At 48.1% G+C, this 13,612-nt stretch overlaps 7 protein-coding genes across 7 annotated transcripts; 3 read left to right on the top strand and 4 right to left on the bottom strand.

Moving 5' to 3' along the window:
- Positions 1-284: 284 nt before the first annotated feature.
- Positions 285-1,747, bottom strand: E1B28_004529 (uncharacterized protein). Its single transcript, XM_043149019.1, has 5 exons — positions 1,518-1,747; positions 1,284-1,463; positions 1,150-1,226; positions 906-1,030; positions 285-756 (listed from the first exon to the last, which is right to left on the bottom strand). Exons 1-5 carry the CDS (start codon positions 1,680-1,682, stop codon positions 428-430), a joined length of 876 nt encoding a protein of 291 aa, XP_043013621.1. The 5' UTR covers positions 1,683-1,747; the 3' UTR covers positions 285-427.
- A 1,318-nt stretch (positions 1,748-3,065) lies between these two features.
- E1B28_004528 (uncharacterized protein) lies at positions 3,066-5,024 on the bottom strand. Its single transcript, XM_043149018.1, has 6 exons — positions 4,174-5,024; positions 3,971-4,111; positions 3,740-3,914; positions 3,574-3,690; positions 3,417-3,525; positions 3,066-3,364 (listed from the first exon to the last, which is right to left on the bottom strand). The coding sequence occupies exons 1-6, from the start codon at positions 4,617-4,619 to the stop codon at positions 3,267-3,269; spliced, it is 1,086 nt and encodes a 361-aa protein (XP_043013620.1). The 5' UTR covers positions 4,620-5,024; the 3' UTR covers positions 3,066-3,266.
- Positions 5,025-5,189: 165 nt separating this feature from the next.
- Positions 5,190-6,365, top strand: E1B28_004527 (uncharacterized protein; the record flags this gene model as incomplete). The annotated part of the gene is made up of 4 exons (XM_043149017.1): positions 5,190-5,267; positions 5,331-5,407; positions 5,470-5,803; positions 5,859-6,365. 4 exons carry the CDS (start codon positions 5,190-5,192, stop codon positions 6,363-6,365), a joined length of 996 nt encoding a protein of 331 aa, XP_043013619.1.
- A 339-nt stretch (positions 6,366-6,704) lies between these two features.
- On the top strand, positions 6,705-8,130 carry E1B28_004526 (uncharacterized protein; the record flags this gene model as incomplete). Its single annotated transcript, XM_043149016.1, has 5 exons — positions 6,705-7,185; positions 7,264-7,434; positions 7,552-7,601; positions 7,670-7,933; positions 7,993-8,130. The coding sequence occupies 5 exons, from the start codon at positions 6,705-6,707 to the stop codon at positions 8,128-8,130; spliced, it is 1,104 nt and encodes a 367-aa protein (XP_043013618.1).
- Positions 8,131-8,510: 380 nt separating this feature from the next.
- Positions 8,511-10,798, bottom strand: E1B28_004525 (uncharacterized protein; the record flags this gene model as incomplete). The annotated part of the gene is made up of 4 exons (XM_043149015.1): positions 10,655-10,798; positions 9,132-10,601; positions 9,016-9,081; positions 8,511-8,966 (listed from the first exon to the last, which is right to left on the bottom strand). Exons 2-4 carry the CDS (start codon positions 9,354-9,356, stop codon positions 8,511-8,513), a joined length of 747 nt encoding a protein of 248 aa, XP_043013617.1. The 5' UTR covers positions 9,357-10,601; positions 10,655-10,798.
- Positions 10,799-10,910: 112 nt separating this feature from the next.
- E1B28_004524 (uncharacterized protein) lies at positions 10,911-12,649 on the top strand. Its single transcript, XM_043149014.1, has 9 exons — positions 10,911-10,947; positions 11,006-11,070; positions 11,127-11,196; positions 11,249-11,970; positions 12,025-12,099; positions 12,161-12,174; positions 12,230-12,289; positions 12,339-12,456; positions 12,513-12,649. The coding sequence occupies exons 1-9, from the start codon at positions 10,915-10,917 to the stop codon at positions 12,628-12,630; spliced, it is 1,275 nt and encodes a 424-aa protein (XP_043013616.1). The 5' UTR covers positions 10,911-10,914; the 3' UTR covers positions 12,631-12,649.
- E1B28_004523 (uncharacterized protein) lies at positions 12,644-13,201 on the bottom strand. Its single transcript, XM_043149013.1, has 2 exons — positions 12,884-13,201; positions 12,644-12,814 (listed from the first exon to the last, which is right to left on the bottom strand). The coding sequence occupies exons 1-2, from the start codon at positions 13,127-13,129 to the stop codon at positions 12,752-12,754; spliced, it is 309 nt and encodes a 102-aa protein (XP_043013615.1). The 5' UTR covers positions 13,130-13,201; the 3' UTR covers positions 12,644-12,751.
- Positions 13,202-13,612: the final 411 nt, after the last annotated feature.

Raw genomic sequence — 13,612 nt, 5'->3', positions numbered from 1 at the left:
CCAGACTACCTTGTTTAAATTATGATTTACATCTACCCAGTGTTATGTATACCAGACCGTCGCATTCCATGTACTAGTATCGCCCACATTAAACTGACAATTCATTTTTCGAAAAAAAAAAAAAACAAAGTGAGATATTTCTGTCGTAGTCGGCAATCTTGGACTCATTGGGGAACTATGATGCGTCCGTTCAACCATCGATAAGTCCAGGGTCGAGAAAAAAATAGGTGGTTTGATATTAATTCATTTTACTTGACCACGAGTCTTTGCACGTACATCCAATAGAAATCATTCATTTCATTATCGGGATTTCATGAGAGATTTCATCTCGGTACTGACATATGTAGTTTTAGCCACGATGCAAAACTTGTTCCGGTTTGTAGGTACGCTCGCAGGGCCACCTCTGTCAGCAGACCTTGCCTCGTTTTCAAAGTTTGGCCTGACCATCCATCCTGACGCCATCTAGAACTACATCTACCGTCCTTACCACCCACTCTGTCCCCTCATCGCTTGCCAGCCATGCGTCTTCTTCACTCTGGTTCTCCGTATATCGCGCCTTGAGAAGACCGAAGACGTGACTTGTTAATTGAGGAGCGACACGTTCCTCTGCACGTAAGCAAGCAATCCCAACCACCGATCCGAGTGCCCTGCTTAAATTTCCTTGATCGAGGTCGTCAGTAGAGCTGGCATCGGCGAATGCCTTTTCCTTTCCGGGTAATGGGGAAAGAACAGCCCCATAGCTCTCTATGATGAATGCTATGGATGAAAAAGTAAACCATCAGACGCATGCACCTAGCTGAAGGGGGAAACTCTGATTCGCCTCCATCAGATGTTATTCACGAGTTTCGGGCGTTGTTTACCCCAAGCGAGATTAAAGATAATTGAGTGAGGGAGAACTCACTTACAGATGAAATCTGGATGATAAGAGCCAAGTTTGTCATGGAGTTTTTGGGCATGAGGCGTGTAAATTGACTCCCAGAGCGCTTGACCCCGCGCGAGAGTTGATTCGATGTTGTCGGGAGTAGAAATTCTGTTAAGGATGAAGTTCCCAGAAGCCCGACAGGAAGAATAATGTTTTCATGGTTTTAATTAGACAAGATGAATGTTCCACCGTTGAATGAGTAGCCAATTGGAGAAAGTAATCCTCACCTCCTGGATTGTTTCCTGAGGGCAGTCCTTACGTCGTCGTCAAGTGCCTCGTTCAGTGCCGCTAGCGAAAGAATGACCTGGGAGATCTCCGAAATTCACAGAAGAGATAGGATCAAACGAGGCAAAGTACGTACGCGAGGAACGCCTACGAAGATCGTACTTTTCAAGGCGGATTCTCTAATGATAGCGGCTCTATTCACGGCTTCAAAAAGGGTCGTACGAGTTGATTTGATGTCCTGAATGTCTGAACGCGTCGCGAAACGGTACAATTCGCCGAAAGCAGGAGGGCGATTTGCTGTCAATATAGCACAAGCCTTTGATCCAAATCTCCGTCAGAACCGTGACGCAAATGCTGGTAGAATGTCTACCGTTAGAACGAGCCATCCGGTCTCTGCTTTTCTGCTCCTCGCATCCAAGAAAGTCTTCGTGAGAACCCGACGGAGCTGGGTAAGCGATGGACTTGGTAATGGATGGGGATTGCGGAGCGTCAGAAGCTGCTTTATTGACTGAGGGAGATGCTTGACCATGGACATGTAATGCTGAAGATTCTGTGCCCTCGTGAGAGACCGTATGCACACGGGATCCCGGTAAGCGCTGTGTAGTAGAGATTCGATTTGCCTATGTTCACCACTTACCACCACCACCATCACGAATCCATTGCGACTCCCACACAACACTCACACATGATAAAGTTTTCGGGAAGCATCGTGGACAGTCCAAAGACACGGGTCAACATATGTTGTCGATGGCAGAAACTTGGGTATAGCCTGTGAATACATTACGCACCTCTCAGCTAGAGCAGCTGACGTTTCACTGGATTCCAAAGAGCTGATGTACCCTCTTACAGTGGAAGGCACGTTGACGAATTTCCGTTTCTACCGAAGCGCCAGACGTTAGTCAAACGTTAATAATTCCTTCAGGTCGATAACTCGATTCACAAGCGGTCCATATAAGTTTTCCCGATCGTAAACGTTTTTGGATCTGAGTCAATATGAGGATGTCGGCTTAGAACGGGATTCACATTCCCAAGTATATCCACGATTTTGACGCTAGTAGTATGGTAACCTCTCCACCGACAATCTCTTCGAATCATCGTTGCAGCAACATGTAGAAGACGAACTCATTGGCTTTCGACGTGCTCTGCGTCACAATAATTGATTGCTGAATTACCATGTGCATAGTTTAACATTTTCAACACCCTCTCGGTCATTTGACTTTCATACCCGCGGTTTGCAAGTCTCCGTTGTTGTCGACAGGAACGGGAACGATAGGGATGAGGAGCATACTGGGTTGCCTGTGAAATTTCGTATACGGATCAGGCGGGGTCAATGAACATCCATGTTTTTACTCGGGCTTTCCTTCGACCCTCATTTCATGTTTTGGATCTTCCTTGGGAGCACGAGACACATGCAAGTCCAAGGATTCTTCTTCTCGATCACTTGCTCTAAATCTGTTGCCGGCCACGATTTTTTCATATCCGATCGGAAAGCCCACACAGTTCGGGGTACCAGACTCGAGTCTCAATGAATGACTGTTCAAACTTTCCACGTCCTTTATCATTCTGTTATCGTGAATACTACACACTCGAGTTCCAGATTGTCTGCTCCAGCGAAGCTTCATCTCCGACGGATTCAAATGCCTGCTAGAACTGGTACACGGTAACCCGAAGTTGGTTGACGAAACGGTGGCTACATCCTTTCAGCTTGCCTGGTTCTGTGATGTCTACGTGGCTATGAATTTACTATTTGTGGTACGTTGTAGTCCCAAGCGACGACCGTCCTGTTTATTGGATCGGTCGGTCAATGTCACACGCACATACATCGATAAGTACGTTTGTACAAGTGTCCGAGATTCAGTTTGTGGCGTCTTCCGAGGTCTCGTCCCAGGCTTTCAAGCCTTGAAGAGTATGTTGTGCACGAGCCTCATTCACGAAGCCACTCACAGGGGGACAAGATACGGTGACTGGGTAGACCTGGGCCAGCAATATATACTGAAGATATCTACAACAATGTGGATGTCCAGCAGTTCCATCACGGTCGAAGAACACATCCGAAGCTTTGGACGGGAATAGAGAGGTGTATATAATAAGTGGACAGGAAACGGGAGGGTATTATCATTTAGATCCCAAGGAAAACCTTCCCGAGGGGAGTTGGGTTGCCGTCACTCGCCATGAGCTGATTCGCGGGGTTGACATTGACCATGTCATGCATAGCACCTACGGTACACTGATCAGCCATTATCACGCTTTCGCGGAACACCGAGCTCACCGAACCAGCAGTATTGATGGACCCAGTCGGTGGACTCGGCGAAAGCCTTGACTTTGTCCATGAAGTCGGACACCTCGTCAGGAGTGCATTGCGGCCCACCGCTGAAGTCCTGAGGATGACGTCAGATATTGATAAAAAATGCGCGATTGGGACATACCTGGCAAGCGTATTCGGTTAACCAGATCGGCTTCTGGAACGTGTTATGGAAGTCGGTGATGTACTTGATAAGGTCGTCTGCCGACGTGCCGTAGAAGTGGACAGAAACGGCATCGAACTGTCAATGGAGTCAGTCGGGGCAGTAAATGGTCTCCTGAGATGCGTACAGTGCAGGTGTCACAAGCGTTGACGAAATCGATCAACCACGGTTTGCTTTGAGGAGCTGAGGAGACACCAGGCGTAACGAGTTTGAATCCTAGAGAAGCATACGGCTCAATCTCGGATTTCCAAAGGTCGGCGGCCGCTTGAGGTGTCAGATTGGACTGCCCGTCCATCTCAGGTCTAGAAAAGATTGTTGAGCCCTTACTTAGGGCTAAATTCCACCATGTTCTACTCACTCGTTGAAACCTAGAATGTGGTCAGCGCTGCCTTGCTTGACATTGGTGTGGAAGTCGTCGATTTGATTCGGGCCCCAAAGCATTGGAGCGGCTTTGTATCCATGGAGGTCTGAAGGCATGACCGGACTCCATGTATAGAGACTGAATCGAGTAAAGAAAGACGGTAAGTGACCCTCAAGTCAGGTGACGAAATCGGGACTCACAATCCGCTATTAGGGGTTGCGAAGTTGGCAAGGGCAGGATCGTTGCCGTTGGGCCACGCAAGGCAAACTTTGCCGGTACTTGGACCCTGGGCTCCGCCACCATTGGAGCTCCCCCCACCGCTGGTAGTGTTGTTATTGTTATTGCTATCGTTGCTATCGGTACTGCTATTGCTGTTGTCGCTGTCGCCATTGGCGCTACTGTTGGTGTTGTTATCGTCGGTGTTGGTGGTGTTTCCGCCATTCTGAGGCCGAGTCCTACAGGATCGTTTAGCAACTCCGGAGCGCCTCCTCTTCGCTACAGCGCCATGAGATCTGTGCGAGATAGTATGTCCATTCGAGATGGATGAACGAATAGAAACGGCATTGACAGGGTCAACACCGAAGGACGCAGTCAAGATGACGACAGTGGCCAAAGTGACAAGGTTGAATAGTTCAAGGGGTGCCATTTGAAAAAGAACGTTGTTTAGTAGAGAAAGTCGATTGAGAACGAGAGAAAAGAGCTGGTTGAAGTTGCGAGGGAAATCGTGGGTCGTTTGACTCCCCTTCCCCCTTCCATTTATAGCTGTGGGCTGAGGGGTGCCGTGGGACTGAGCTAGTGACAGACCTAGAGTTCGTTGCCATCTTTTGTTCAACACCCAGTTAAAGCAGATCCAAATTCGAGTTCTTCAAGTCTGAAATGGAAACTCGAATTTTTTTGTTACGAGGACATAATTAAATGTGGATCGTTATACAGTCCTGACATAACGCGCTCGTTGCTCCTGAATCTTGAATTATTCGACTTGAATGTAAGTATTCCGAAGGTATGATTGTTGCCCAGTTACGTGTGACTCAGGGTTGAAGATGAAATGATGCATGATGTTGATATGTTTGGCCTTGTTTGTTCTGAAATAATAAACATAACATGCCAATTCGTTTACAACTTCTTTTTCAACCTCCAAGTTTGACACGCAAAACCGGTTCATCCAGTTCATCCGTTCATCCAACGAAAAAAGCTCAGTTCCTCATCTACCAGCATAATGGCCGAAGCCCCTGCCACTCAAGTCACCCAAAATGGCGCGTCCACTACGCAGGTCGAAGAAACCCCCGGATTCAAGGCAAGTTCCTTTCTCTATCAGCCATCTATCATCGTTTCTTATCCTTTCCTACTCTTTTGATAGGTCTTCGCGGGTAATCTTGCGTACAGTACTACGGATGAGGGGCTTAGGGCTTTCTTTGCGCCCGTTGAGAAGGACATGTACGTGGCAATTTTTTTCTGCACAGCTTTCCAGACTCTTTTCTAATTTATTTCTCACCCAGTCTCACCGCCCAAGTCATCTTGAGGGGCACCCGTTCTGCGGGTTATGGATTTGTCGCTCTCTCTAGCGCAGAGGCTGCTCAAAAGGCTGTCGAGCATCTTGACAAGAGCGAGCTCGACGGTCGTCAGGTAGTCGTCGAGATTGCCAAACCGGCTGACCAGAAGGACAAAGAGAAGAAGGAGAGGAAGCCCAAGAGAAGGCCCGGCAGGCGTGGCAGCAAAGCTGTTCCCGGAGAGGTCTCGGAGGCAGAGGCTAATGGCGACGCTACCAAGCCTGAAGATACTGAGGCCACCGGCGAGGCGGCCAAGCCCAAAAAGAAGAAGAAGAAGTCCGCTGTGAGTTGTTGACCGTCTCTTTCTACTTACACTGACCATCTTTCTTGACTCGTAGCGTAAGGCCAGGAAAGTTAGGCCTGAAGGCGAGGCTTCCGATGCCGCTGCTCCTGTTACTGAAGGTGAAAGTGAAGGTGCGGAGAAGAAACAGCCTCGCCCTCGCAAAGCTCGTGCTGCTCGTCCTCCTCGCCCTGCTGGCGAGGACCCCGAAGGCGAGCTCTCTAAGACCATGCTTTTCGTTGCCAACCTTGGCTTCAACATTGACGACGCTGGCCTTGCCACCCTGTTCACTGAGGCCGGTATCGTTGTCAACTCCGCTCGTATTGTTCGCCGGAGCTGGGGTCACCCCCGACGAAGTAAAGGTTACGGTTTCGTCGACGTTGGCAGTGAAGAACAGCAGAAGAAGGCGATTGAGGTTCTCCAGGGCAAAGACGTTGGAGGTAGGCCTATCGCCGTCAAGATTGCCGTAAACCCTCCTCAGGAAGTGGCCAAAGAAGGGGAAGCTATCACTGATGCTGCCCCTGCTACAACCCCCGCCCCTGCTGTCTCAACTGTAGCGGCTTAATTTAATGATAATGGGTCATCCTCCCTCCCTCTTACACCTGCACAATTCCTCGTTCACAAACGTTTTCCCGGTTCCCTTATGCTGTTCAGTTTCTCCCTATAACAGTGCATTTGCTTTCCCCCCTATTGATAGTAAAGGGTATGGCAGTTATAAACGTTACTTATGTTCATGTCCATTTGTCCTCGAGGAGTCGAGTTTTCTCGTTCTGATGTCTCTTTCATTCATAGTTCGTGTTATTTACCACGTACATACCCTTAAAGTACAGTAACACTGCTATGTTTATTTTAAGAACCTTGCGCGTTTGATGTGTTTGTGTGATCACGTTGCGACTGCACTATCATGTCTGATGAAGACGACTATCTCTCTGACAAATTTATTATAGAATCCACCATCAAACCCTCAGGTCCGCAAACCTACAGTCAAATACGCAAAGATGCACAAAAACGCGCTCAACTCAAGAAGGAACAAACCCGTAATAAAAGTCAGAGGGAGATCCGAGAAGAGGCGCTGAACAAGAGCCTATTCGAGAGAGCCAAAGAGGAAGAGCCTTCCAGTGGAGGGAACAAAGCGTTGATGATGATGATGAAGATGGGATTCAAACCTGGACAGTCACTCGGGAAGGTCAATGATGAAGACGACTCCTTGAAGGCGACTAGTTCAAACAAGACTCGACGAGCTGAATCAGACGGCGAATCTTTAGCGGGAGCTGGTAATACATCTGAATCTCAGACGAGAAAGCAAGATGATCTGATATCACCAACAACGATCGCTGTTCAACCGGGTCATCGCACTGAACCTATACCGCTCAATGAATGGTCTGGTACGTTCTGCTATTCTTGAACTATGTACGTCTTTCATCTCCGACTACCCCGTTATCAACTCTTTCTGTGGTTTCTAGGGAGACAAGGCATTGGTACCTCCAGAAAATTGAAGCGAGGTGCTCCCTCGACATCCGAGGAGCGAGTGGCGAAGATGGCGAAGATGGAAAAGGAGGCAGTAAAAGCTCAAGATAACTTCCGTGTGAGAACGCGGTTGGAATATTTGGAAAGGCGAGCTGAGGGACAATTAGGTGAGTTGACGGCATAACGATGCTTTGAGAAACCGGCAGGACGGGTTCTTCCATGACTTGTTTCCTTGTCGAAGTCTTAACCTCTCTCATCCGTGATTGAATGTCTACTTTTTACAGGGCCTGCACAGCGAACATGTGTCAACTTAGATGAGAAGGCTGGCAAGAAGGTCAGTCGATTTAACAACTTGTATTGATAACTCTTTCACCCGAGCTGCTCGTTCATCTCTTTTCGCAGTTTAATGTTTTATGGCTAAACCCCGAGAACTTGGATTCCTTCTCTCCGGGTCTTGTACATTCCTTGGGTCAGCGCCCTCAAAGGGAGAATTCGGCTGGACTTGCGACGCGCCTTCGAAAAGAAATGGAATCCGATGCGCTTTCTAGTGTTACTCACGACTACGACGACCTTGTTGAAAGTAACATTAGCGATACCTCCCTCGATTCAAACTCGGAGTTTTCGCAGAATGTGCTCGACGAAGCGAGTCAATTCCTTCGTCTCCAGGTTCGGTTACTTTACCTGTCAATGCATATATGGCTTCATTTTCCGTTCTCCTTCTACAGGCACGAGATCGTTTAGAGTTGGTATTGACATATCTTCGGGACGAATACGCGTACTGTTTTTGGTGTGGTACGGAGTATGAAGGTCAAGAGGAGATGGAGGAAAAGTGTCCTGGTGTCGATGAGGAATGTCATGATTGAAATCATGTAGGGACGATGTAAGTACTCGTGTGCTTGTTACCGTACGGGCGGGTCCGAGTCTTTGGCTTGCGTTGCATGCCGACGCGCCTGGAGGTGTAAATATGTCTGTTATGCAGGTTGCCTTGGTGCCTTGAGACAGGTAGCTGATGGTGGAGAGTTTTACATAGTTCCCGACAAGAACTGGATCTTGTCATGGAGACCCGTAGAGAAAGAAAGATTGGTAAGTAGTTAGTACATGGGTAGTTGTCCGTGGTGAGATATCAAGAGAAAGGGGGTATAATATAGTTGCTATAGTACAGAGAGACAGGTATAGTAGCAGTAAGGACAGTGTGCCGTATATGATTACGAGGACGGTGCCGAACAAAGATAAGATGGGAAATTCATGCAACTTGCACGACAGGATGCTTAGAATACTGGCTTGTGTTCGTATTTGACGATCTGGGAGATGTGGAGATACGGATACCCGTGTGGAAGCGAGGAGACGACGGGTCTTCAGACGGCACCTTGACGTTAGCCTCGGGTGACGATGGAGATGTCGGTGGAACAGAGAATTCCATCGACTCGGAATCAGGAGTTTTTGGGAATGAATCCGAACCTGAAGATTGGGGAAGGAAGGGCGGAAGAGTGGGTAGAGTAAATGGCATAGGAGGGTCTGAACTTTCTCGCGAGAAAGTGGGGGAAGTCGGAGAAGTTACTGGTGTTTTTCGCCTGACATAGCTGGAGATGGGAGTATTGGCCGCTAAATCGGTAGACGATCCAAAGACGTTGATTGTCAGTCTGTTGCTGGTAGACCTTCTTCGGAACCGTGCAGACGACGAAGCACGTGGTGAGCCGGCCTAGTATTGTTATGTTGTGTGAAATAAGTGAATACTTGAGGAAACTCACCCGTTGGGACATCTCAGACGAAGAAGAGGACACGGAAGACACGCTGCCTCTACGTGTCGATGAAGACTGTAAGATAATAAGAACCTACTGAACGAGGCATTCCAAAGGACACTCACGACGGTCGGTGAATATGGGGTATACCTGGCAGTGCGACTGCGGGAAGCCTGATCCCGCAGCGCAGGACTTGACCGCGATCTTGTGGGCGACGAGGCAGGCAGTGTCAACCGTCCAGTTCGAGGGGAAGGAGGTTGGGAGGAGGAGGAGGAGGGAGTGGGTTCAGACGACATGTTATCTATTCCGAGGGTCGTCATGAGTTCAACGAAAGAAGGGAGTGTGGTCATCCTGAAGGAAGGAAGTTGGTGTGGCTAGGAACCCGATACTACGAAAGAAGGAGGGGGACTCACCAAGGGAGTCTTTTGGGAGATATTTTTGCAGACGTGATAGTATTTATTTGCGCTACCTTAGAAACGAAGTCCACGGCAACAGAATGATCATGAAATCGTGCAGTACACGACTCCAAGTCCGAAAGGCATCAATAGTTGTCGGCAAGGTGATCTTGTTGCTGATCATCCGGGTAACTTGAGCTAAGCGTGTTCGTAGCACCATAGCAAGAAAAGTGGCAAAGGAACTGTTGTAACTTAGATGAAATATGCACTAGAAGGAAACGGGCGCGAGACTCATTTCATCACCAAGAATGCCTGATCGATAGTATGATAATAATTCCAGATCGAGTCGGATATGTCAACCTTGCTGGAATGGGCTGTACAGCGACGTCTGCCAATTAATAGACGGTGGGGCACCTGAGGCCTTGAGGCCTGACCGGGACCCCTGGTGGCACTTCCCTGCGGATACATAGGTTCGCACAAGTCATTCCATAAAGAATAGTCGGTTCCATAACCATCTTTCAACTGATCTCACACGACACCCGACAGACGATGTTGTGGTGCGTAGTCTGTTGACAACACCCCTTGCTTTCGGGAATCACTCCGTATTCTGTTACCAAGCCCCACGAGTCACCACTCCCATATGTACAAACCACATATTGAGAAAGCAGGTTACGACCACTCGATCCAGGTGTTGCTCAATTTTGCTGGAAACAGTGAGAGTAGATTCGTATGGGGTCCATCTCGCAACGTTTCTCCCTCGCATATCGACACACTGAAATGATCATCAGCAGTAGCACCGCCGTCGAGTAGCAAAGAACACACTAACAACGAGGTCTTTGCCATTTTCTGCCCTCTTCCATTTGTATTCAGATGTTCCTGCTTTGAAGCGGCGTGATCTACGTCGTTAAAGAAAGACGGGTCGCGTCGTCGTCTGTCCATGTAAAGAGTGATGGTTGATGCATGATGGCGCACTGGCTACTCGACTTTTTCATTTTCCTCAAATTCCGGACATGACTCTATGGCCCGGTTGGGGTAAAAACGATTTTGACTACAAGATGATCGATCTTGCCTCATCGACGCCAAAGGCAACAGTGGCGTTGTGGTTAGAGAGCCAGGCAATTTCTCCAGCTGTCTCATAGTAGAGACCTGTATTGGAATTCAGACGCCGAAAGTTGGTTGTTCCCGCGAGTAAACCTGTGGCTGGATGGTGACCGGTGAAACTTGACGAAAGTATGGACACGAGAGCGACTTACATGATACAGTCAGGCCTATCACATCATCTTCATCGGCTGGGAGTCCGGAATCCTGTACACGTTGAAAATTCGTAACTCCTGATTCAAAAAATCAGCTTGAAGACGAGTTCGCTGGAAGCCATGACATGTGTTCATTTCACCGCGATTGGCTCTCCAAACGCTTGGACCAAAAAGAGGCTGCCGAAGCTGCCATTATCACGTGATGTTTACCCTGAAGTTGGTGAGTCATCCAGGTTTGTAATCGTCTTCACCTCATACCAATGTCTGAGCGTAGTATTTCAAAAGATATTGAGGCAAGCAACTCCTCTACTTTTCGGTCGTTTGCCATGGAATTAATTATCTTGTTCTCAGTCTGACTCCGACTCGCCCGAGGCTCAGTCCGTTCCTGGAAAACCAGGAAGAAAAAAGAACCCAAAGTGTGTAATCTGCAAACTGTCAGCTCACCCTGCTTACGTCGTCTCGTCTGTGTTAGCTCTCAAGCTGCTCGACGAGACCAGAATCGCATCGCTCAACGAGAATTCCGGCTCAGAAAGCAGCAAAGAGTAAGTTACACATATCCTCATAGTCATCAGTCTTCTCAACCGATTCGAGCAGATTCGCGACCTTGAGGCCCGCGTCGAGATCCTTTCAGGCGGCAAAGATGAGGCTATGGGAGAAATGGGAAATATACTCAAAGACTTGATGCAAGAAAACCAGACCCTACGAAACCTCCTACGGAGTCTCAGTGTCTTCATCGGCGACGGCGCTGGTGGTCTTTTAACAAAACTAGGATGGGACATGTCAGATTTCAACAACTTTATCAACAAGACAGAAACAGATACTGCCTGGGAAGGCTATCAGAGACGAAAGAAAGCTTCTGCATCCGCCGAAGTCCTCTTGAACCCCGGCCAGAAACGTCCCGCCGAAGAAGACTTATCCTCTTCCAAAAAGCCTCGCACAAGCGATCCAAGTGAATCCTATTCCATCTTACTTCCCAACACGTCAATGTACTCCTCCAGACAACACGAAGGTCCTGGAATGTTTTCAGATGTCTTAAGAAACGGAGGACCAGCCACCTCGCCTATATTTATGCAGCAGCCATCTGGTCCTTCCACTTCTTCTCCCCCGTTCAACACTCAGCCTGCTGGTGCCCAACCGTACCAGAGCAGCTACCCACCTGCCATCGATAATTCACTGCCGCCCATGAATTATTCCTCCACCTCGCCCCCTGTTTCCACTCTTCCTTCCAGGACCACAGCGCAGCCTCAATCTGCAACCCCAGATCAATTCGATGACGATGAAGATCCCAACAAGAACGAGGCCTACAAATTGATTCAGTAAGCCCATCTACAAAGACTTGTCCACACTTGATATTCATTCATCCGTTCTAGCTACCATCTGGATAACTTCAAGAGAAACAGTGCATACTGCCTTCCCTCTTCTCTTAGGCCGACACTTGTTCAGAGGTATAATCAATTCTGTGCATTCGACGAACCACGACTAAAATTATTTACCTTTGTTATTTAGGACTGTTCCTCACGGTGAGAATATCCATCGTTATTCTTGCTTACCACCGTCGTCCTTATATCTAAGCAGAAAGCGTCATTGACCGTATTCTTCATCCCGAAGTACGGGATAGAATGATATTGTATCGAAGTAGGTCAAATTGTGCCCTCCTATGTTCAATTCTTATTGTCACTATCAGACCGATTCGATTTGGTCGACTGCCTGCTTGACTATCGTAACGATGTTACTATTCACGGGGACGACGTTCTGGCCCATAGCAACTGGGAAATTGGAGAGAAATGGCTTCGTAAATATGGGTATGGGATCATATTTGTGCAACGATCTTTTGTTTTGTTTCTCATAGTCTTTCCAGATATCTGGTTGATCCAGTCACATTGAACATCATGAATCGCTGGAGACGAGAGAGAGGAGAAGTAGAAATACGATTGTCTGATCTCACACAGTCAGAATCCACAACTGGGTCTTCTTAAGCACTGGGCGGAGAGCGAGTGATATGTATTTTGTATCTTATTAGTGTCTTGAAAATTTGAATTCGTGACTCTTGGTTTTGCCGGCTGAACGACCATCGAATCGTCTTCTCTTCCACCAAAGCTACCAAGAAGCCTTTTTCACACCGGGAATCTCTCCTGCTAATGCTCTCAAACGGAATTGGAACTGGTGAACGAGGAGGTAATCATGAGCTATTGAACGGAGAAACAACAAACCAAAATGACAACTACTCACTCTGCATAAGGCAAATTCACTCAATATTCCCCGCCCTCTACCGCTATCCGCACACCGGTTCTTCACAGTCGTCGGTCGAGTGTACCGTCCGAAGGTGTTTAACTGGAGTTGAGCCTGGTGTCGAATTTGAGGAGGGAGAGCTTGGTTACGTGCGACGTATAGGTAGGCTCTTCGAGCTATTTCGTTTTGGAGAACACCATGTCGCGCTTTAATATCTCGAGTAACTCGAATTTTGAGAGGAGGCATAGCGCGGTAAAAGGTAAGTTGCACAGGAGTCTGGTTGACGTTTTTGACTCGGAAGAATCCGCGGCGGCACGGAGAAACAGAGACCACCCATAACCACCACCACCCCCTCGTCCCGAAAGCTAACAACGATTGCTCAAGGGACATTTCTTCCTTGAGCAGTGGATTATGGAAGTTTGGACAAAAGTACGTTCTTTGTAGTCGTCCTTCTGTTACTTGTCCTAACTTGGAGGGCAGCCTTTAGAATGACATTTTACACCAAAGCTCAACGACTCGCACAAGGTCGCCCATTCGTCTCATCTCTCTTTGGAATAACCTTCTTTGCATCGATGCTCACCGTTTCTGCATCCAATATTCTTCCATGTCCCGCAAGACCACAGAAAAATCGCCTGGCTGATACAGCGAGTGAGGAGAAAAAACAACAATTCACGGGTGGACAGGTCGTGGTCGTTCCTAGAAGTCAGAAACGGACTCGAAGGTGGATTG

Source organism: Marasmius oreades, chromosome 2 (genome assembly GCF_018924745.1).
Source record: "Marasmius oreades isolate 03SP1 chromosome 2, whole genome shotgun sequence".
Lineage (NCBI taxonomy): Eukaryota > Fungi > Basidiomycota > Agaricomycetes > Agaricales > Marasmiaceae > Marasmius > Marasmius oreades.
Note: the sequence above shows the minus strand (reverse complement) of the source record. Positions and strands in the feature narration are given on the sequence as shown.